The 25,672-nt window shown below is 33.2% G+C and overlaps 1 protein-coding gene across 4 annotated transcripts in view; it reads right to left on the bottom strand.

Moving 5' to 3' along the window:
* Positions 1–13,074: 13,074 nt before the first annotated feature.
* LOC143230568 (spermidine synthase-like) overlaps positions 13,075–25,672 on the bottom strand; it is a 33,961-nt gene continuing 21,363 nt past the window's right edge. Inside the window, exons 7-9 of one of the 4 annotated variants that reach the window (XM_076464340.1) lie at positions 19,681–19,826; positions 18,210–18,332; positions 13,075–17,368 (exon numbers count right to left, since the gene is read on the bottom strand). In XM_076464340.1, the coding sequence (XP_076320455.1) occupies positions 17,348–17,368; positions 18,210–18,332; positions 19,681–19,826 (290 nt within the window). In that variant the 3' untranslated portion in view covers positions 13,075–17,347. The remainder of the gene's footprint in view (positions 17,369–18,209; positions 18,333–19,680; positions 19,827–25,672) is intronic. The other 3 variants (XM_076464341.1, XM_076464339.1, XM_076464338.1) reach the window with 3 other exon arrangements.

Here is a 25,672-nt window from a genome sequence, read left to right as displayed (position 1 = left end):
CAAGACAAGGAAGTATAAGCTCATTGTAGGCCTAAATTACACTTCTGCAATAAATAATAACATTACTTTTAAGTTGAATTGTGTGTGTGTGTGTGTGTTTTTCTTATAGAAAAGCCACAGCAGGCTATGTGCTCAGCCCACCAAGAGGAATCGAACCGCTGATTTTAGCGTTGTAAATCCGGAGACATACCGCTGTACTAGCGGGGGGCAGAATTGTAAAACAAAATTTAATATATATATACAGCTTTGGCGATAATTTACTGTATCAAGAGGGAAGGCGATAGATGGTCTAAGTAGCTTTGCCATCAAATATAAGTACCTTAAAACAAACTTCACTGTTTCACATGCATTCGTTAAAAGAAGAGTGAGTTTCAGGATAAAGTTTACACGTTCTACGCTAGTGAAAATGGCGAATATTTTAGACGATACCCAGCGGTTGCTCTTCTTTAATTTTGATTGGTAAGTTGCGAGGCAGAAAGCAAATTTTCGCAGCAGTGATATTTCTTTGAAGTTCTGACTCGAATTTACTCACGTCACATAAATTCTTTTGCTCAACCTGAAAGCATTTAGTTTAACAAAAGTGTGTGAAAGTTAATTTAAACAGCACAGTTGTGATAACTAAGTAGATTCTAGAAATTTTGGCGTTTAGAACCCAGGATATTGTTTTCACCAGCGCCCTCTCAAGGAAAATATTCCAAAAACCAACAGCAAATTGCACACAAAAAACAAGTAAAGCACAAGATTAGAGCTAATACAAGTTTAAGCAATTAATTAATGCGTCCTATACTTCTTACATTTCTTCAATTTGGGAATGCATAAGAGAATCTATTGTGGTTTTTGAACAGGTTATTGGAGGCAAAGTGTCATGTAGATTATTTTATCTTCTAGAAATACTTACTAAACACGATTAATCAGAGATTCATAAGTCAGGGAATCGTTATTTAATTATTTTCACATCATAACTTCATGGATCCCCAAGATACTTATCTTTATTATTGATGACCACATGATGCAAAACAAAAATTAACATAAATAAAGATTACGCTGAAAGATCGTAATGAATTTCTCAAAGTCTCTCTTTTTCTCCTTAGAATACATTGTCTGCGTTGCTAACGGTATTTTTAGAGACACAACGTATCCCACTATTCCTAAGTTTACCACATTTAGTTTTTTTAATTATTCGGAGAAAGGTTTCCTATTTCTGCTATAATCTTCAACGTCTACTGGGTCTGGTATGGACACATGATTACGTCACTTGACTTTCAGTTTATTTCAGACAATCTTAATATGAACATGTTTAGTAATAATTTTATTTTGTTACTATTAATTTTGTGTGTATGTGTTTCAAGTAATTACTCTTAACTACTATTTCTTTACTACCCAGATAAGTATAATCATTTTTATAAGATGTCTTGAATCATTGATGTACTTTTGTTTATACCCCCCCCTTGGAGGGTAGATTAATAAAGAGAAGTAAAAAACGTCACTGGCCTTCCGATCTGCAGAAAACAGGCTCAAATCCCATTACTGGATATGCTACACCTTTCAGCTGCGGAGACCATATAATTTGTAAGTCAATCTCGGTTTTTGTTTGTAAAGAGTAGCCCAAGAGTTGGTTAATTGCCTTTCTTTTAGTCTATCACTTTCTAGCTTAAGGACGGGTTACGAAGATAGCCTTCTAGTAGCTTTACTTGAAATAAAAAAAAATCTCCGAATTTATTTTTTGATTTATGAAAGAGAGAGAAGAAAACTTAGGTGGCTATATAAACCTGTAAAATGTATCTGATTGGTTATAAATGAAAATACATTTTTGTGATATTCCACTAGAAATTCATAGACATCACTAAAGCAAATTAAATATTTCTTTCAAAATCAAATAACTTCAGAATACTTTTGCTGGCTGAAATGAAGTTTTGCATTATTCAATTCGTTCACGATTACATTTTATACTTTGAAGAACGCAAAATCGAATAATTCTCTTTTGTACATCACTTTTTGTTATATATTCAAAACCAAGTGGTCGAAAATTACAATGTAACTGAAAATAAACCCTTTTAATTTCAGCTTAGTTCAACTAGAACTTTAAAAATTCACGGACAAATAGTTGGTTTGTTCTCATGAAAAGTTACACAAAGAGACATCTGCGTTATGTACACGATAGAATTATGTCCAGAATCTAGCGTTACATGTCATCAAGCTTACCTTTGAGCCTCAAGGCACATAATGGTTTGTTTGTTTAGTTGTTTTTGAATTTCGTGCAAAGCTACACGAGGGCTATCTACGCTAGTCGTCCCTAATTTACCAGTGTAAGACCAGAGGGAAGGCAGCTAGCTAGTCATCACCGTCCACCGCCAACTCTTGGGCTACTCTTTTACCAACGAATAGTGGGATTGACCGTAACATATAATAGTGAATGAGAATATAATACTTTGCGTAAATGAATACTAATTATCTTGGATAGAAATTTCATTAAAGTAAAACAAATAATTTTTTATTATATAATTTAAAGGGAAATATTAATTTTAAAGCTTTTGCTTGTAATTAAGCACAAATATACGCAATGGCCTATGTGTGCTCTGCCCACCAAGCATATCGAAACCATGTTTCTATCGTTATAAGTCTGCAGACATGCCGCTGTATCGCTGGGGGCTAATTTAAAAGAACCGACTTCAGTTGAACTGTAAAAAATGTTTACTGACCCCTATTTAAAGGGAAAACCTAACATAGCTTAAGATAAAACAAAGTTCGGTCGTTGTTAAGCAAAAAATCTGCATGAGTATTGAAACCTGATTTTTGCAGTAGTAGTCTGCTACATTAAGGCTGAGCCAGTTCATTGGGCTCACATTAGAGACTGGAAAAAATTAAATTGATTAATCATGTTTTGTTTAAGATGGATGAAATACAAGAGAAATAGTAAAAATTAATAAAAACAAAAACATTATTCTGAATAAAGGTGGCGGTCTAGTTGTGTTATAAATTATTCGGGAAGTGTTGTGTTCAAACTCGAGGTGGCGCTGAGGGTGAATATATGATTATGTAAATTGGGGGATAGTGTTACATAAGTGTATATATTATATCAGCTCGCGCTTATAATGTTAGTGGCATAAAACCCCATTGAAAAAAGTCTTTTTTTTTTCTGCTCTTAAGAAACTTACTTATTGTACAATTATTTAATGGTATATATTAGTTTTAATATTTTATTTATGCACAGGAGTAGTGTTTAATTTATTTAATGTCTTTTAGCTTATTCTGTACTTTAAGACTCAACTAATAACAACTTGCTTCAATGTTTACAACCCTACTTACGTATTCCTTCATATAAGAATCAAACTTTGTCGTTAGTTGCAATTGAGACAAATTATCTCCATTTCTCAGACGAACTAACCTATCAACATTCAACGGAAAGTTCGACTGATCTCTTCTATAAATACATACCTATTTGCACTTATCCGATTAAATATTCTAAGTAAATACTGTCCTTTAATTTCGGTTCAAGTTTGGATTCATTTTCAACCAGAGATCTAATTCCTTGAATCTCTTATGGCATTCCATACGTAGACTACTTTGCTCGTGACTAGGTTTCTTTAGCTCAATTAGTAAAGAGTTTCAGGTGGGTTAAAGCGTTCGACTCTTTAGGGACGGGTTTTCGCATCAATTAGTTATAAAAGTTCCCAACGTTGTTTAGCCCAAGAGTTGGCGGTGGGTGGTGGCCTTCCACTGTTATATTAGGGATGGCTAGTGCAGATGGTACTCGTGTAGTTTTGAGTGAAATTTAAACAAACAAACTCTCTTCACCACGTTTTAGAAAGTTACCTGACTTGTACAATCCTAATAGGCCTAGGCTACTGTATTTACAGGCTTATTTGAACTTTACCCACAAAAATATTAGATCTTTAAATGCGTAATCTGAGGGTTACGGGTTCGAATCCACGTCGCATCAAACATGCTCGCCCTTTCAGCCGTGGGGGCGTTATAATGGCACGATCAATCCCACTATTCGTTGGTAAAAGAGTAGCCCAAGAGTTGGCGGTGGGTGGTGATGAATAGCTGCCTTCCCTCTGGTCTTACACTGCTAAATTAGGGACATCTAGCGCAGATAGCCCTCGAGTAGCTTTGCGCGAAATTCAAAAACAGGCTAAGTAAAATGACATAAAAGCCATTGTTAGAACGCACTGTTGCCAAAACCCACTGACTTGTCTGTATATTAACAGTTCTTAATGTAACTCATATACTACAGGGTATACTATTGAGTAGTCGTACTTAGTTCATCATTTTTTTTTTTTTTTACAATGAAAGGGCGTGTCTCTCTATCCACGTAGTAAGGTTGCAAAACTTTAGATTTCTAGATTTTTCCCTCTTGGAGCTATGGCAGTCACATACACACAGATGTAACGTTTTATTATAGATAGCGTCATGGATGAAAACCTTCATTAACTAATTACATTTTCTTGTCACAAAACAATTTATAGGGAAAACAGAACATAACATCTAGTTCCAAAGAATACGGAAAACCAGGGACTTGTGGAGCTTTTTTCATACTCTATATTTTACAAAAACAGTTATATTCTAATCATAACCTTTGTTGCGTGAAAAAGTAACGTCTTTAACTTGCCAAGTCCTTGTTTTATTAACATAACGTATTTAATCGGCTACAATTTATGGTAGTACCCAGAATTCAAATGTCGAACTCCAGTATATATTTTTCTTAATTATTTCTTCTAAACGTGAAACTTGTCTTGTGCTGTAGTGGTTGTCACTTTCTGTTAACCGTCAAGAACTACTTCTGTTGCTCTGCGTGTATACGTGTTTTTGTTTGTTAATAGCAAAGCCACACCAGGCTATCTGCTGCGTCCACTGAGAGGAACCGAGCCCCTGACTGTAACATTGTAAATCTGTAGACTTAACGCTATCCTAGGAATCAGTGTCCTTCCTTTGATTGCTTTTTCTTATTGTTGTTGTTTTTACCACAACAAACATAGGTTTTTTATTGTTTGCTTGTTTTTGAATTTCGCGCAAAGCTACACAAGGGCTATCTGCGCTAACCTTCCCTAGTTTAGAAGTGTAATACTAGAGGGAAGGCAGCTAGTCATCACCATTCACCGCCAACTCGTGGGCTACTCTTTTACCAACAAATAGTGGGATTTACCGTCACATTATAACGTCCGCTAGGCTGAAAGGGCGAACATGTTTGGTGTGACGGGGACTCAAAACCACGACCCTCGAATAACAAGTCGAGTGCTTTAACCACGTGGCCATGCTGGGCCTAATTTTTATTATCTTCACTAAATTTATTGATGTAAATAATCAATAACTAACTTTAATTATTGATTAATCATAGAACGGGTAAAGTCCATGTGTAGGGATGACAAAGAATTCAAAAGGCATAATATAAAAAAGACAGAGTTTTGGTTTGAAAGATGTCTGCCTCTCGTTTTAATTTATCTGCCCGACAAGGCAAGAAAACATCGCTAAGATACTCAATCAGAAAATAACCAACCTATAAAGCTGTTCATTTTTTTCTTGTTTCTGTCGAGATAACTCTACAAATATTTTATCACTAACGTAAATTTAAACCTAAATCTACTCTATCTATTTTTGAGCAGGGCATGATATTATCGCTTAGTCTTAATTAATAACTTGTAGTTATTTTTAAAATGATATTCTGGTGTAAACGATGTTAGCTTTGTTACACATATCTGCTATTCCTTTAAAAAAGTACTTAAGTACATGGTAAAACAAGAATTATCAGCCAATAATAGATTATTGTAACATTCAGAATACTCAATACTTTGTACATTATACAGTGAATGTCTTTAGGGAGCGAAGTTCTATATTATGTATGAAGGAGTAGAAAAAAGTCAGTACAGTTAATATTAAATTTTATTACACACATTCATAGAATACACTAACTTTCAACTGAAGGAATACCAAAAATAGTTAATAAAGATATTATGTAAATATAAAAATAAATTAGGGATGACAGCGTGAAAAAGAATCCAAACAAGAATTAGGGATAATACAGCTTTACATAGATCATTTTTACATGACTTTCAATACTAAAATTTAAAGTTACCCTGTAAAATGTATACTTGACTTTAATATAACTGCAATTCTAAGCTATATCTTCTTGACTCTTGGTGTGTGTGCAGTTTGTTCATTATAATACCATGGTCATATCAGGATTTGCATCAGTGTAGTGTAACTACGAGCCTTGGACCTACTTACAAGGAAGACCATATTATTACAGGCGCTCGTTACGAGTTCGATCGAATTAACCAACCTCGTAACCATTTTGTACTTGTGCATTTACAGATCTACTGTTCAGAAAATAAACGGCCGTTGTTTCATCTTTATTCAGAGAAAGCTGTCACTACCCAAAAGTTTATTGTCTCATTGTTTCGCTTTAAGCAGGATAATATTTTGAGTTCGTGAATTAAAAGCCAAACAAAGATTTAAGATAAGCTTGTATTGGTAACCTGTTTTTACTGAAAAAGAATTTAAAGAAATGTCTCGTAAAATCAAGCAGTCTTTAACGAACAAATGTTTCATGTTTTCTCTGTGCTAAAATAATGTTAAATTCGAAATTATATAGTTGTGAAAAAAAATAAAAGATCAAACCCCGATAGAATTATAAAATACATGTAGTATATATTAAATCTGAAAGTGTAAGGTAATGTTGTGATTCAATTATGGAAACTTTACTCTAGTGAATTAGGCGAATTCCAAATCTAAAGTCGACTTTAATTCAATGTTCGACGTATCATTCTTTTCTCCTCAGATCGTGTTTTCCTTTTTTTCTTCTTTGTCCTCCGATCAAGTATGACTTACTTTTAAGCTTTTGTAAACATTAAATTCTGTTTTGGCAAGAAATTTAATCGAAACGTGTTTTTAATAAAAGCTGGCTACAAGTTTTTGTTGTTTTAATGGATTCCTAATATTAAAAATCCTATCATAACAAAAGTAATACTGTCACAGTATATTCGTCGGTTAAGCCTTTTTGGTAAACTCGAAGCTCTGAAGAAAGGGGCTATCTGCTTAAAGTGTAGCAATATTCACGTGCTAATGCTTAACTGGATTAAACAAACAGTTTCCTTTTAAGAGATATCTTTGGTTTTGGTTTTTTTACTTGTTTTTTCTTATTTTAAAATTATTTACTTGTTTAGAAAAGAACATAAGCTAAAGTACTAAAACAGATAAAAACTAGAAGCTTATAAACAATATTTTGTTGTAGTTTAAATAATAAACAAAACTTTAACTTCCATCGTAAACAATCCCAAACAACTATTTTACTGCGTAGTTGATATATATCTGAATAAACACTTATACCTACTAACTACGAAATTCCGATTTACTCTACGACTATCAAAAAAAGTTTCCCTTCATTAAGATATGCGGAAATAACCTCCTACATTTCAAACAATCGCTCACCTAGCGTTTGTGCTGCCATCTGTGTTTTATGCCGTGAAACCTGGATGTTTATATGTCTCATAACAAAGTTGCCAGCTTTTGCAGAAGACACATAAAATCTCTACAAAGAAAAGTTCTTCACATCTTTGGTATTGTTATCTAAATAATTTGTTTTATACCTTCTAATGATTTTGGTTTTTCTATTTTCTGGAGAACACCTTTCTTCTAATATTCCTCAATTTTTGTTGAAATGGTTATTTCTCAATATTCACTACAGTTTTCAAAGAAGATTAATGTTGGATATAGAAAATACAGCTTTTTTCAATATTGAAACGTAATACAAAAGGTAAAATTCATACTTTTATTTTTCTGGCGAATAAATGACACTTTTTTGGGGGGAGAGAATCAGCCTGAAAATTAATTTCGCAGTGAATGAGTTAAATTACATAAATTTTGTTTCACAGAAATCACATTTAAATTATTGAAGGTAAATTTTTTTTCTCGTTGTTTGTCATCGTGTGTTACAATCTGATAACGTCAAGAAAATATGTTGCAGCGAGCATAACGTAGACAAACCTATATCCATTGTAAAAATTAAAAACATTCGAGACAATACAATCATCTTCACAGAGAGCGCTACTTTCGCATAACACTATGTAACACACATATTTTTCCTGGATAGTATGTGTTTTCTTAATTGCTTACGTTGTAGAAATACAGGAAATGGCCATTATTCCCTTCAAACTTTGCTTTTCTGATCTGAATGATGAAATTTAGAAAGCCGATTTTCTATGTAAAAACGGGCAAATTTGCATATTTTGATTTACATAAGGTTTGAATAAAACAACATATGAATCAAGATTTACATGTATTCATTATAAAGTTATACAAAAATGAACAAAAATGTTTAGAAGCGAGTAGTTTTTCGAGATTTGCGACTGTAATGTAAACCACTTACACGTATCAGCCCCCAAATATAGTCTTCCATCATGTTTTCGTTATGTGGGCGTTCAAAGTCCAGTATATTTTGGTGGGAGCGCTTGCCTTGCTCCTCTGAGTATGCTCTCATGTTCTCCTTGAATTTATCAAGATGAGCGTCAAGGATATGGATTTTTAGGAACATCCTGCAGCCCATTTTGCCGTATTTCTTCACCAGAGTCTCAACCAGTTCCACATAATTTTCGACCTTGTGATTGTCCAAGAAGCCCCGAAGCGACAAAGCTGCCCCAAGCCGTTTTTTCCTTCCTACTGAGCTTCTTGGGAAATTCTGTGCACTCCAGGATCTTCTTTATTTGTGGCCCAACGAAGACACCAGCTTTGACCTTTGCCTCAGACAACTTAGGGAGGAAGTCCCGAAGGTACTTGAAGGCTGCAGACTCCTTATTAAAGTTGTTCTATTTTAATTTTGCTAGAACTTGACAATCTACACATTTTTAATGACTTTTTATTTCACAGTTTTGGTTCACTTACCTGGCTGAACCTTTGACGGATACAGTAATTTGTAACCCTTACTAGAGGGATTTAGACATTTTGGTAATATAATTGAAGAAAAACAAAAATGCGGACCCTTATTCTCTGGATAATAATGAAAAAAGTTTCGTTTCAGCCAACGTTACATTCTGATGAAGCCACAACGGCGAAACGTTTATTGAAATAGTTTGTTGTTATTATTACTGTTATCTGAAGAGTTAAAGATAGTTCATTTAAAAGCCTAACAACATCAATACAGATGTGTCGTTTATAATTTTATGCTGTAGGTTCAATTACACGTTAAAAATAAATAGTAAAATGTTAAATCAACAGTACAACTACATTAATAGCCTTGCCTGACACCTCAAAAATTTATGGGTTGAAATTTTGCAAAAGAAAAAATCCAAAACAAGAACAGAGAATCTCACCCTTCCTTCAGCAAATTTTAAATCCCCCCTACAATTAATGTTATTTTTGCTTCTGTAAGCTAATGTGCCCTATAGAGTGGGGATAGTTGCTGCTCCTGTAAGTTTATGTGACCTTGACCTTATACAATTAATATGTTCCTTAGTTTTCAATTTCGAATCAATATATGTTTATATAGTTTTGTTGCCAAGCGACACAGGTTAACGGAACTTTGCCATAAGACAGCTAGGTTGCTTTTATATGTATTAGCTTTCTTAGCAGCAAGTTAGAATGACAAAAATGATAAAGTTTACAATAACTAATAGTTCGATTTCTTCGAGTGGTAGCTAGTTTAAGTGTAAAAAATATACTTTTCGTTTACTGTAGAAAGTTTATTCATGTATTTCAACTGAAATATACTCTTCAAAACAAGAAACGCAAAAGGGATGTTTTTGTTATTTTAAAGAGAAATATATGTAATAACGTTACAAGCTCAGAGTATGTGATGTTACACGTGTTAAGGCACTGATTGTCAGACCAAAATTTGCCATCCCAAATTTTGAGCTAGAGCCGACTGATCGGATAGTATATTTTCATTGTACAAGTCAATGTATTAAGCCACACTTGGAGTATTGTGTTCAGTTTGGAGCGTCTTTGCTAGGGAAAAAATTATATTGTTGAAAATGGTTTAAAACTCTGAAATCGTTTTCTCTTGCAAAACGATTAATAGGTGATCTGATTGAATAAAATCGTTAAGGGAACTGATGGTGTTTATACAGTCTTTTTACTTACTTAATTCACCCAGCATGGCCAGGTGGTTAAGGATCGCCAGTTCGAATCCCCGTCACACCAAACATGCTCGCCCTTTCAGCCATGGAGAGTTATAATGTAACGGTCCATCCCATTCGTTGGTAAAAGAGTAGCTCAACAGTTGACGGTGGGTGGTGATGACTAGTTGCCTTCCCTCTAGTCTTACACTGCACAATTAGAGACGGCTAGCGCAGATAGCCCTCGTGTAGCTTTGTGCAAAATTCAAAAACAACTTACTTAATAGTTAAATTGGTAGTGATAGGGGGCACAAATATAAATGTTGGCAGGTTACAAGTTAACCTAAATTAAGAATTTTGTCAAAATAGATGATCGTCCTTTGAATTGGTTATTTTTAAATGTAATAGAATCCGTAAATTTAAGGGAAGGCTCTACAAATATTCTAGTGTGTGTGTGTGTGTGTGTGTGTGTGTGTGTATACACACGCACACACAGATACATACTTTATTTTATAGAACTCAGCATTCTAAATGATTCAGTAGTTCTCTTGTTGTCTGTAAGTGTTGTAAGATATGACTATCATTCTTACAAGCACTCACATAACTGATGTGCAAATTTTTACGGCAATGGGTTGCAAGCCATGAATCTTTGGATTTACTGACTGGATCCTCCAATAAGCAGTTCAGATGAAATATATAAAATATATATCAGGAAAATCTGTGTGTGATGTTTCTATCGTTTAAACTAAGGTGTGATTACGAAGCTATACTAGAAATATTTTTACCGACTACAAAACGTAGCAGTTTACTTTTCTTTGATCAGAAAACAATAAAATATTACAGTAATAAATCAAGTCTTATTTTTATGTTACTTACAATGGTTCACAGACTGTGGTGGATTTAAGGCTGTGCCGACCCTATATCCCATGTAATTTTACATATGATAAAATTTTCAACGGGCCCTAAGGCTGAGCCCTCTCAAGCCCCTATCTAAATACGCCAAATTGTTTTATTATAATTTTTAGACGGCTCATTTGGGTTGATATTTTTTTTTTACGTAGAGGAGCGAACATTTTTTTTAATATTGATATAAAGGTGTTCCTTTGTTCCTTTTCAACCAATACAAAGGAACACCTTTATACCTATATTTAAAAAAATGATATAATAAATAATAATAATAAAATAAATATAAAATTATATATTCAAACATCTAAGCACGCCCTCTACATTCTGACACTCAGTTACACAACCCCTTTCAAACACGTGGTAAGCTTACGGTCAGTTACCTCTTTCTTTCATTGTGAACCTGACGATGACCAAAGAAGGTCGAAACGTTCGCTCCTCTACGTAAGAAATCTCAACCCAAACGAGGTTTTTACATATTTTTTTTTTCTACAAGTGGGTTTTCTCGACATCACTGAGTCACATTTATAGTTTAAAACGATTTTCCTTTGTGAATTCCATTTAAAATATATAAATATTATATATATACAAAATAGGGTAAAATATAAGAAAAAATATATTAATTATTTTGGAATACACTGTGAAGAGACACTATTTCTTGGTTATGCTATAGCATGCAGTCTAAAGGGATATTTACAGATACCTTCAAAATCACTGTTTTAACTTCCTTTTATTTGCAATCGGCGCCAGTTGTTATAAAAACGATTTTAAACTAATAAAGTACAAAATACCGTTACATCACGATTTGGGATCACGTATATAATCGGAACAAGTTCCCACAATCAAAACTAAAGTATTTATACATATATTTGAGCTACTCTTTTTGAACACACAACTTATTATTTACTGAACAAAAACGTGGGTAGATATAAATTATTTAACAAAAAATTGTGTTATGGTGAATCATTAAAACGGTAATAATGTAGCGCCTATTTCTTCCTTGCACCTACCACTAATAGTTACTGCTGCTAGCGCCCTCTAGTTGGTGACTTAAAATATTCGCATCAGGAAAAACTCATCTGATAAATATGAATGAAAATAATACATGCACATCACGCCCTTTTGACTTCAAACAATTCAAATCCGATTTTCTAAAACAAGTTTGTGTGTTATCGAGATACTGAAATACAACTGCACATCATTAAACCAGTTTCTACCGTACAGCGCGTGATTTAAAAACCTTTCTACTGAATCAATGCTCACGTTAATTCAAGAGCACAGAAAACAAAACAATGAAATTCACATACTTGTCACCAGAGGAGGTTGTTGTTTCTTTCCATTACCCGCTAATAGTAGTCATATATTTCGTGTTGTTGTTTGTCCCCCCACACACACACACTGTCTATACATTCATACAAAAACAGACTGTAAACAAGATCTGCCCCACTGATTAATACAGTTAATTTGTGCGGTCAAAGGTTCTGATATGGTCAACGAGTTTGAATTGTTTTTCATTTCTCCGAGATTTATCATATACTGTCTTTAGGGGATTTTCTTATACTTCTCGAAATAGTATTTCTCGTTGAAATTATATTTAAATTAAATAAAGGCTACAAACGATATGTTTATGTATACTTTAAGAATAGTAACAAACTTTCAAGAAACTCGTTTTCTTGACTTGCTACTTGTATTTCATTTAGCAAGTAGCAACGTTTTAGACACACAAGTGCTTAAAAAATAAGCTTTTAAAACCTTACAAAATCCAAAAAAATTAAGTTAATAGATTACTTCTATATCACAGATTTACCTTATAACTACAGACTTCCATTTCAAAGCGATTCCCCATCTGGTGAAATGAGATTTTCTTAAGTTAAAACCGAGAGGGAACAAGATTTGAGCCTGTGACTCGATTTAATGAGAATCAATAAAGTATATACTGGATTTTATTTCTTCTGGTACGTGGGTGTAGTTGGCTGAAGCACCTTCTAGGTAATCAAATTCATAATTTGAATCCTGCTTAATGTTAGGCTTCACTTTTTCAGAAGAGTTGCATTGTTGAAAGCTTAAAAACCTAAGAAATTTCAAGCTGTCTTGTCAAATCAGTACATATGTATTAAATATATCAATTTCAAACAATATTTATTATATTATGCAGAACAATTACAAAATATTCTAATAATATCATGCCAAATTCATCCAGAAACTTGGTTACAAGCATGTAATCTGGTAATAATTAAAATATAATATTTCTTAAGTAAAAATATTTCTATCTCTGAATAAAGTTTTTTCTTGTAGTTATGAAATCATTGGATTTAAGCATCATAAAATATAATAAAGCTTTATATGATCCCTGAAAACAAAATCCATGAATTTTCTTTAATTAAAATTACAAAATTATCTGCAACCATTACTAGACTGGCAAAAACATACATGTTCTAACACTGTACTTTAAGATTTAATTATCATATTATTTTAAAATATTCCTTTTTCTGAGAATAAGATACTGAGAGACAATGAAAGGTAATATTCACATGACTCTTAAAAAACTAGAATTAAGATACGGTTCATTTTGTAGTTGGACAACAAAAACGGCCAGAAAATGGTCAAACTTAAGGAAAACTCTTTCTTACCATGGGGTTACTTGACAAACGTGTTTATGCAGATGACAGGCAAAGAAATTTTAACACAGTCAATATTTTATATGGCACACACCAATGTTTTCATTATAAGTATACATACATACATATAAATATAGGACAACCAAAATTTGATAAGAATGATTTTTGAAAGTATTATGGAATTTCACCCAGATATGTTTTACGAAATAATAAACCAAATCAGAAGGAAAGCTCAGGTCTGTTAACAGTAGACTTGGGAACTAAATTTTAGTTTGGAAAGGCTTAAATGGAAGTAGGATTGGGTCTGTTCCAATGGGATCCGATTACATTTGGAATAAATCTACATTAATAAAATAACCAGTCTATTGCATAAACACTAAATACATCTTTATCATGCTAGCACGAATATTGAATAACCAAGAAATTAAGTTTATAAAAGCCAATTCCCATAAGGATGACGAATTTGTGAAACACAATAAAAAAAAAATCATTTTTTTCTTTATTCATAATGACACACTACAGTAGAAAATTGTAATAACACAAACATAATTTGCATTACCCTTTAATACATGCTTTCAAATTGAGAAACAGAATTCACAAGCAGAAAATCAAATTTTCATACCACCACCACTTGTGAAACAGCTAAAAAAACTGCTGTGATATAACAAAATAAAAAACAAAACAATTTGTACCACAAAAAATTGCTGACATAAAATAGATATTTTAGTATTAACAATGTTTCAAGCTATTTTTGTGGTTAAAGTTTTTCACCTTTTTTTCCCTCCACTTGTAAAACAGACTTGACATTTTAACAAACAAGTTGGAGTTTATAATCAAAACAGTGAGCCACTTCTTAAAATTTATATTACTTCACTGCAAACTCTTGCCAAATTCACCTGCTTCTGAAGGTCCCAAGTATAGATTCTACATTAAATGTTAGATTTCAACTAATTTTCTTCAATTTATTATTTCATATAATTTGGTGTACACGATAAATGATATGGCTCTTAAATGACAGATATTAATTGCATTTTGCCAATAGCCTAGTAAACTGTGACCCACATGAGCTGATGAGTTATGATTTTACTAGCAGAGAAGTACAGAAAATGATGTTAAAATGTTATTATACACTCTTCTTACTGAAAGCATGTAATTATGGGATTATAATATTAGTTTTATGTAGCCTCAGATTTATGGCCAATTCTGCTCATGTGTAGCCAGGCTGGTTGCCGTTTTATAGTAATAAAAAAATTAAATAAACGTAATTTTGTCTACCCCTTCACTGAAACCACAGAAAAAACTTAATGGATTGCTTGTAGTTTAATAATATACAGGTAGGTTTTGAAATAATAAAATAGGATTTTTAAGATCTTATCTTCATTCTATTCACTCACAGTCATGGAAGGGGGGGAGGAGGGAATCAATTTCTTTTCATATATATTCTAAATTAGTTGACTGTTATATATCTCCACACTGTACAAGCATATTGAAAATGGTTTAATATGCTCCCATGTACAACTGTAGTAAGTAAAAACACGTTAAAAGTGGCAAATGGAATACAAAATAGTACAAAATTAATGCTTATAAAATACATACAACATTTTAACAAACTAAGAAAACCAAAACCATTTCTAACTTACTTTATACATTTGTTGTAAAGGTCTAAAAATTGAAGTACATTTCCTATTAGACTGTAGAAGGACCAACAAAAACTTATAGTCACAGATGAATCTGCTGGTTAACTATGACAGTAATAAATTATGTAATAGATAAATGTTTTGCAACCATTTACATTATTGACTTGTGGAATAAGCTACAGTTGCAGCAGTGAATATCTGTATTTTCATAGTAGCTTAAAAGAACAGCCAATGTTTACTTGCGAAATAAAGGGCGGGTTGTTTTTTTTTACTTTTTCTTTACTTAAGGGCAGGTGTATGCAGATAGTATTGAAAAACCAAATGTTTGCTTTTCATCTATATGTTAAAAACCTGAAAGCTGATGGTCAAAGTTTATCAGTTTCCAGTTAAGAAGCTAAAAACTTGTTTCAGAAAAATGCCATGATTGCAATAAGTTTTGTTCAATCTTACAGGTATGCTAAAATATAAGAGATGACACTCTTTACAAAATGGCAAAATATCACTTGTAGAAAAAGATGATGAAATGTTTGTTTTACTGACAATGTACTGAGGATGATTTCACTATGAAAATATTATAAAATGTTTTATATAATGGACCCTATTACCTGAGAGTATACAAGAAACCACAAAAATCCTCTGTACTTACAACCTCAACCAAATCAACGAAATGAAAAAAGATAAAACCCTGAAATTCTAGCACATGGGTTCTTTATAAAACTGGGTAAATTATATCATTGTAACTTTACCATGGTATAACCTGAATATATTTAAAACAACATTAATGTACCATTTGTATATACCACACACATCCTAGCATTCCTGTCAGCATATGGAACTTTTTATCAACTTTCCTATTGGTATTGTTCTGAATACAGAACTTTTTATCAACTTTCTTACTGCTATTGTTCTGAATGCTAACTTCCTGAAATAGTTAATTCTAACTGGACAGAATTTGTCACATCTAGTCACCAGGCCCAAACTGAATTGTTTCTTTAAACACTCATATTGCTTTGTTTAATTATAAAAATATCACAAGAAGCAAACAAAAATAAAAGAAAACTCATGTAACAGCTCTTATGTTGTTTACATTGTAAAGAAAAAGTTGAGTTATAACATTAGGGTTGTTATTCCAAAACAGATGAAAAATTTACATTTTATTCTCACTTGTTCTGTAGCTTTTATTTAGTGTTTTTTATAAGCAGTAATGACAAACTTTTATAAGGAACTTTTCAGAGAGATAGAAAGTAAATATCATTTAAGTTCTATTTTACAGATGTTTTTGTCTATATTTACCAAGTGGCAGTCCTACCGTATTTCAGGGGGTCGCTGTGGCACCAGAAGAATAATGAATGAATACAAAATTTCAATGCTAATAAAATTATGTTTTTTCAGGTAAAAGCAAACATTTGTAGAATTATATCAAGTGTGCATGAGAAGTAACAAGAATAAAAAATAAATGTCTGCTCTTACTGAAGGAATTGGCACATATCACACAGATACCTATGCTTGCTGTGATCCTGCCCTGAACCATTAAGAGGGTGAAGTACTGCTTAACATGATATTTGTATAAACAAATATTCCTTGGAAAACTGGCTTGCAGTCAAAACAAACTAAACAAAAAACTCATCCAATGAATAAGTACCAATAGAAACACATGATCACCACAAAGCTTTCACTCAGTAAATACAAAATCAAAATGTTCAAAGTTAGATATTACGAAACATTTTCCTTAATAAAACAGTAAAGCTCAGCATGACCCCAAGATGTCACTTGTACTTGGGGCATTTCTCATAATCTGAGAAGTATTTATAAATGAATTTCCATAATGTTATTTGCTACATATTATGTTTTAACTTAACAAGTCAACTAAACCATTTATCTTCAATAGGAAACAAAAACACTGCAATTGCTAAAGTCCACTCATCAGTGACAAAATCAAAGGCACAGTCACTATACTGTATGTGGCTCTTAATTATTCAAAATGTAAATAAACATGAAATATACACAGCATACTCAAAAACACATTTCAATCTTAAAACTATGTGAAAAAAACAACACAAATTCTGATTATGACTAATTTACACCAGTTGGTTCACATTCTGGCTCCGGAAGGACGGATGAAGTCAGACTAAATTCCATGTTAACTGGTCCCAAACAATTTCTGAAAGTACATTTTGAATTTACTTACCAAAAATGATAAGAAAAAACTCCAACAAAATAGCCAAGCTTATTTTATATTTACAGGTATGAAGAAGGAAAGAAAAACTCGTATTATACAGCATTTTCATTTGTTACTGTCCAGTATTTTGTCTAGTAACTTCATCAAAAATAGCATCAACAACTCTGATGAAGGAACTACAATAAATACTGGACCACTAATAAAATAATATCTGGAGCAATACAATATTTCCATGTCTCTAGAAATAAGAAAAAATGTCTTAAAATCAGTCAAAAGGTACATTAAATGAACAATGAAAACATATCTAATTTCAACACTATCACTATACCCTAATAGTAATTTACACTATTTTCTATTTACAGTTATAAAGTCCAAGCCTATAATTTAATCAAATTCAATTCACAACTTGAGTCAAAAACTAGATTTCAATTGTGAAAACAGAAATCTAGAATAAGCTTAGACAAAATAGTGTATTACCTAAACAGAGTATTGATTTAAATTTAGAGACCCATGAATGAAAATAATTTGAACTATTAATTTCATTAAAATGAAGATGAGAATACATGTTCCAAATTGAAGAATGTACTCAGAAAATTGAAAACCTGTCAAATTATTTTCGAACAATTAACCAGTATGTATGTTAGATAATAGGTATTATGTTACAACACATTTGATGGCATCATAACTCATTTTATGGATGCCTGTACCTAATTAAGATATAAAACATAACAGCCTCTTAATTAAGAGCATTTTTGTCAAAATTTAATATGAATAAAGACTACTAAATGCAATACAAAAGCCAGTTAGAAAACAAACATAGTACCTTTTTCACAAATCCTGGCAACACGAAGGAAGCTTCATGAATTTCTGGGGTATAATACTTCAGATTGCATGACAGCATTTCTTTAGATGACATTATGCGCTTTGGTCTCCGAAAGTTAATTCCCTAAAAATAATATACGAGTTATGACCCTAAGTTGAACAGACAGTGACTGCTTGTTATAGAAACACATGTGCAGAGGAAAATGTTTTGAAAGTCTTCCATCTTTTGTCCTCAGAACCTGAAGACGAAAGTCAGAAGATGTTCATAACATTGTCCTCTATACTATTGTGTTTCTATAACAGGCATTTATCAACCATTCAACTTAGCATCATCACAAATACTCTATTTAAATATTATATCAAACATATACAAACTAACTTCTAGAAATATAATACTAAAAATAAATCCAATGTTAAGTAGTTGTACAATAAATAAGATTAAATACAAAACACAACAAGGGACAACATTAAGAAAAACTGTACATGTTTCATTAGCATTCTACACCACCATCATCAGGAGTAATGGTTACAGTCAGATATTTACTTACATATCTACATCACCTCCAATTCACAAAAGACTTTTTACACCTTTAGCACCATCTCATCTTTTAGCTCAACCAAAAAACGAAATTTTCACCATTTCATTTCTTCAACACCTGGATCACCATATTTCCACATTTTCTCCTAAAGTTAATCAATTCATTTTATATATTTCTACTGCATTTTTACCTTCCTTCATTCTGAATTTCAGATTTGTACACATTGGTCAACATATCTGACCACAGATGCAAGGAATCTAATAAATGCCACTTTTATCAACCTATTTCATTTTACCTTTCATGCTCATGAGATAATTTAACTTACAGCTAGAGGAGAAAGTAATTCCCATTAATATTATAATATTAATAGCATTAATATTGTAGCTGATTTCAGTAAGTTCTGTATATTGCAAAGGACATCAAAATGAAAATAGATCAATACAGTAAATGAGGCATTTCCTAAGCATTATAAGGGTAAGCAAATTTAGAAGTTGTGATGGAAGTAAGTGTCAGAGAATACTATATGGACTGTTTCTTGGTACATATAGAATATAAGTAAGTCCATAAGAAGCTAATAGATCGTCTTTCATTCTTAATAAATAGGTCTTATAAATGTTTTCATAATCTAAATTAAACAGTAAAGTTTTCATTATTAACACCTAACAGCATATTACAATTTATTTTTACAATCAAGATTTACAATTCCTGGTATTCTATTTATTTTAATGTTGAAATTCTTTCCTGATAACTAGCAACAAGGAAGGTGTGGAATCAGGTGTGACAGAAAAAAAAAGTTCTTTTTCAATGAGTAAATTAGAATTAATGCTTTCTTTACTTTCTACTTGAATTTTTTACCTTGCATGCACCAACTGGAAGTACATTAACAGAGAAATAAAAAATCAAAAAAAATCAGTGACTAATAAACATACTTACAGGATCAGTGCTACATAGAAGAAAGCCTATCTGTCCACCAATATAGCTGGGAATGTAAACTGAAGCATATTCAACAACTGGATAAATATCATAAACCATCTTTGTCATCCCTTGTATAAGTTCCAAGTCATACCAGAAAGACTCGGCTGAAAACATAACAGATAACAACAATTTTTGCAAAACACAATTCATAGAATTAACTAAGATACAAGTACCACAGAACAGAAATTGCAATTTGGATTTAACATTTATGGAGCCAATAAATAGCAGTGCTTAAATGAGTTACTGTGCACATATTACCATATTCCAAAATTGTTCTTTATTCAAAACTTTCAGATCCGTAGTCTTCAACAGCAACTACTGCTTAAAAGCTAACCAATAGAAAACCAAGTTTTAAGGTAGTAGAAACTCTGGGGTGGGGTAAGGTAACTCAAACATTATTCCTTTAATTGTACATAACATTTTATAATAATAAATAAAATGTACATTTTAGGCTTGTTTATTACTTTTTAAAAACCTATAACTACTGTAAACAGCCTTTTAACTTCTCTAAACTTTACAATAATGAAGAGATTTAGTGACTGATACAACATTAAAAATAGAAGTTTTCCATATTGGAAAAGTCTTTTACAAAACATGCAAATATAATACTAGTAATCAGGTAAGTACTTTTTAAAATTTTCATTTAGAAGAGAGCTAAAGTGTCTTTTATCACAAGTGTTTGGAAGTTTGCAAAAATCTACACAAAGGTCATCTGCACTAGGCATCCCTAATCCCTAATTTAGCAGTGAAAGACTACAGGGAAGGCAAATAGTTATTGCCACCCACTACCACCTCTTAGGCTACTCTTTTAGCAATGGATTGACCATCACAATATAACACCTCTATGGCCGAAAGGGCGAGCACATTTGGTGCAATGAAGATTGAAACCCGCGACCCTCAGATTACGAGTCAAACTCCTTAACACACCTGGCCATGTCGGGCCCACTCCAAACTAGTGTACACTGTAAAACACTGCAAGCTACATTCCAAACCACAGAACATTATCTTCAGAACATTTATTAAAGTATGAAATCCACAGAAATACCTCACATTAAAAAGAAAAAAAGGAAATATTTGTTTTTATTTAAAACAGTACATTTTGTTTGTTTCTCTTTTTAAAAATGTACTACTTCTAAAAGAGTTAAATGTGTTTGGAAGAATGTACTATAAAAAATAAGCCTATAACACACACAGGCCAAGTTCTATATTGACTTCTACTGTTGCAACTGTCAAGGCCTTTATCAGGTCAGCATGGAGTTTGTATGTATGTTTTCTTATAGCAAAGCCACACTAGACCATCTGCCAAGTCCACTGAGGGGAAATCAGCATGGAACTCAAAATGTCTTCTTGAAACCAAATACAATGGCAGAAGTCCATAATATTGACTGTTTTTTGGTGGATCTTTATTGGAATTAACAGATAGGTTAAAAAGTGTTCTTTACAATGCTCTTGCTTAAAAACCTATCTTTCCACCCCACATGAAGAGTTTTCACATACACCTATCTAAAAATTTGTTTACCTCAAAACTCACAAAAATATCTTATCTTATTTATCAATACAAAAGTACAAATTAAAAATCTGAGTTATAAAACAAGTGCACTTTTATTGTTTTAAATTAATTACAAATTATGGTTCTACACCACTTGTTTTCAAGTAACTAACAAATTTTGTTCCTACGTCTTCTCTTAAATACTTTTCTTCAGAAAAATAACTCTTAATGAGTCCATTAGCTGGTGTAAGAATATAATTTTATTATAGTTTTAACTTCTAATCACTTCGTTCTGGAACTCGGTGTTTGGTTGGCATTTTATGGTGCAAAGCAACTAGGCTATTAGTGCCAAACAACTGGTAAATAAGTTGCAAGTAAAATACAATAAAATGTAAATAGAAAACAAGTCAAAAGTTAAACAGCACCCAAAAAGCAGGTTTAAAAATCAAACAGATATTTAACAACCGTAATTTGTAAAAAACACTAAAAATGCAATCAAGTTGAAAAGTGTCACCATTGCCAATGACACCATCAATATTAAGGATAAACTCTTGGAAAACACAAATCTAAAATGATGCCACTGTTCACAATCATCACAACAGTATGAAGGTAAAATGTGGGCAGTTGTGGCCTGAAAGTCATCACAGCCACACACTGACAAATCAGTTCCACATAGAAAAAAAAATGAGCAAAAAACATGTGACTAATGAATGGACAAGAAAACTTCATTCCATTGGTCATCCAAAAAACTGGAAGACCATATGACAACAGCAGGTTTGATCTGAAAAAGCTTGTTATGAAGTTGCTTAACCTACATTGTCTGTCACCTACTTCAAAACTTGATCACAGGACCATTGTTCATACACGTGACAAGCATTGCGAGGTATCCAGAAAATCTAGATAGAAATAGATGACAGAGAAAAACTAAGCCAATCATTTCTGAATACCAAAGAGAACATAGTAAGACTGATGTTAAGCAGTTCCAGAGCCAATAGAGAACTTAGAGAGTCAGAGTAAATAGTGCAGGTAACATACTGCTTAGCTTTGTGTGATCCAAGGCAAGAGAAATGGCATACAACTTCGCAGTGAACAAAGAAACTGTAAAGAAGATCCTGTGAGTAACCACCGAGCCACAACAAACCATGGCAGAGCCCACAGAGTCACCTGATTTCAAACTGTCTTTAGAAATGTGAACAGAAGAGCAATTCAAACGATGTTTGGCAATAGAAGGTGGAACTTCCAATAAGGAGTATCTGCCTTCCTCAGATGACTCAGAGAAAGGTTACAGGTGGGGGATGGTGATGAGCCATGGCAGGATAAGCTGATCATTAGGTTCAGCAACATTAACCAATGGAAGACCCAATTCTGAAAGAGTAAGGCCCACAACTACAGATGGGATGCTGTGGTAAGAATCAAGAGTTTATCGCTCATTGTAAAGTATGCTGCAAACATTGGAGGTAAAGAAGAGGTTCATGGAATTCTGTGTATAAACTCTGGACTGGCAGAATCTAGAAAGCTCCTGTGCAGAGCTGAAGCCTCATTTGATGTACAGGTTTTAACATCTTTAAAGCAGAGGGCCTGGCAGAACTATGAACCAGATATCCATAATCCAATTTGGATTGTATGAAGAGCACAAAAGATCTTGAGCATGAAACATCTATCAGCTCCACCAAAAATGGGAGAGGACACAGAGGATGTTCAATGCCATTGTGCACTTGACACAATGCTGCTTAATGCAAGGAATAAAAACAAGCTTACTGTGAATGATAAGCCTCAAGAACTTTGTTTCAGTATTTGGTGTTGTTTGTTTTGAACTTTGTGCAAAGCTACTTGAGGGCTATCTGTGCTAACCATCCCTAATTTAGCAGTGTAAAATTAGAAGGAAAGTAGCTAGTCATCACCACCCAATGCCAATCTTGGGCTACTCTTTTACCAACAAATAGTGGGATTGACTGTCACAGTATAATGCCCCCATGGTTGAAAGGGGAAGCATGTTTGGTGTGACGGGGATGCAAACTCGTGACCCTCAGATTACAAGCTGAGTGCCTTAACCACATGGCCATGCTGGACCTCATCTCAGAAACAATGGGAAGAACACCACAAAATAAGGATAAGGGTGTAAACCCCACAGATGGCAAAAAAGGAAACAAACATTTCTCAAAGAAGAGAAAGTGAAAACGTTTGCCATGATTCACTCCAACAAGTGAGTGAGAGAAGTCTGAATCTGCCACTTAATAAACCTCAGGTTTCAAGACCAACAAGAAATATGAAAGTTGTTGACACAGAGGCTACTTGCAACAGTAGAAGGAAGTTGTCTGGTATAGCATTGATCTTGATACTAAAAAGGGTGTCACTCAAGACTAGGAAATAGTTGAACCCAGACAGACTTTGAATTGCCTGTTAAGTAAAAAAATTACAAATAAAAATGGGAAAATAGCCACATATGAATAGAGGTTCCACAAAATTCCAAATCTCTATGTAGTGTCACAAGCTTTCTTATGATCAAAGAAGGCAAAAACAAGATGCTCTCTTTTGAAGAAACCTTCTATGATCAAGGTTTTGAAAGAAATCAGGTGGTCTATAGTGGAGCACTGTTGACAAAAAACACATTAGGTGGAAAAGAGGTGGTGGTTTGATTAAAGGCACCAAACAAAATGAGCAATAACCATCCTTTCCAAAACCTTACAGAAACAGCTAATCAAAGCTCACCTTAAAATGATGGGAAAATTATCACTGCCCTGCAAGTCACTGTCAACCATCCAACAAAAAGGTGAAAAATAGTGAAGGGGACAAATAGATCAATAGCAGTAAAAGATGCTGGGTGCATGAAAATATATTAAAGAACTAGTGTTGTAGAGAGAATGGTTGTGGTCTGGGAGCAAACGCTCCACAGAATGACCCATCCCATCAATATCAGCACCACCCCAAAGGAAACTGTGTCCATTAGAGTCTTCCAATGCATAAAATGGAAGTGGTAACTGTTCTATGGTTGATTGATTGATTGATTTAGTGTTTTATGGCACAAAGCAGCTAGGCTATCTGTGACAAATGTCCTGTAAAAAGGTAAAAATAAATTAAATGTAGTAAAATACATAAAAGGGAATGAAGGTAAAACAAAACATCATTGAAAAACAGAATAAGCATAAAACCAATGTTGACACCTAGTCTATAATATTAAGAGAGAAAGCAGATTAAGAGAAGTTGTAAAGGACTTTCTCAAGCAAAATGGTAATGATCATAACCCACCAGGAAGACTAACAGGTAAGTACAAGAACCACCACCAGTCACCTGAAGTTGGCCTTTCCAGTCCTGATTCCAGGTTATGTGTCATAACAGCCATTATCAAAAGGCAAAATAATAAAAGTTATAAAAGACATATAGCAAAATCATAATAATGATTAGCCAAATGTCCAGTAAAAAAGTAAAAGTAAAGTAAATGTAGTAAAATTCTTAAAAGGAAACGAAGGTAAAAACAAAACAGCAATTAAAAACAGAAAATGGCATAAAACTAATGTTGACATCCAGTCTATAAAGTTGTAAAGGACCTTCTGTAGCATAATGGTAATGATCATAACCCGCCAGGAAGACTAACAGGTAAGTACAAGAACCACAGTCAGTCACCTGAAGTTGGCCTTTCCAGTCCTGGTTATGTGTCATTATGGCCAGTACCAAAATGTAAAGCAATAAAAGTGTTAAAAGACATGCAGCAATACTGTAATAACAACTCGCCAGGATGACTAACGGGTAGTTCAAACGGATAGTTCAAACAACAGCGTTAGTCACCTGAAGTTGGCATTTCCAGTACTGGTGTCGAGTTATTAAATGTTCTGCCCATTTTCCAATTTCAAATTGAACTAGAGAGATTGAGACTCTGAAAAGGGAACCACAATTAAAAATGTGTAATAAATAAATATCCAACACTTAAATGAGATTAAAAAGATTAATGGCCATTAAAAAACTAAAAACTTTATTAAGGTGGACAGTGTCACCATCACCAATAACACTGTCTTATGTTATGGACAAACTTTGAGACAAAACATGTTTAAAATAGTGCCATCGTTGAGAGTCGTAACAATGGCAAGAAAGTAAAATGTGGCTTACAGTGATTTGAGTGTTACACAAACTACACACTGGTGCAACTATTCCAGGTAAAAGAAAACAACGAGTTAAGAAACTGTGACCAATGTGTAATCTAGTTAGAACAACTTCCTCCTTCCGAACATTAAGAAAGCTAGATGGCCAGAGCCCAATAAGGTTTTATTTGAAAAAGCTTGTTGTCGCGTTGCTCACTCCAAGTGGACTGCCATCTGGCATGGAGCCGAGCCTTGAATACAGGACCATAGTCCATGTATGGAATAAGCACAGTGGTGATAGTGCCAGAGCAGATAGGTGTAGCTGCCGTCTGCAAGCTCGTTCTCACGAATACCAATGTGGCCTGGTATCCAGAAAAACTGGATAGAA

This window comes from Tachypleus tridentatus, chromosome 10 (genome assembly GCF_004210375.1).
Source record: "Tachypleus tridentatus isolate NWPU-2018 chromosome 10, ASM421037v1, whole genome shotgun sequence".
NCBI classification, from domain to species: domain Eukaryota; kingdom Metazoa; phylum Arthropoda; class Merostomata; order Xiphosura; family Limulidae; genus Tachypleus; species Tachypleus tridentatus.
This window is presented reverse-complemented; position numbering and strand designations above follow the sequence as displayed.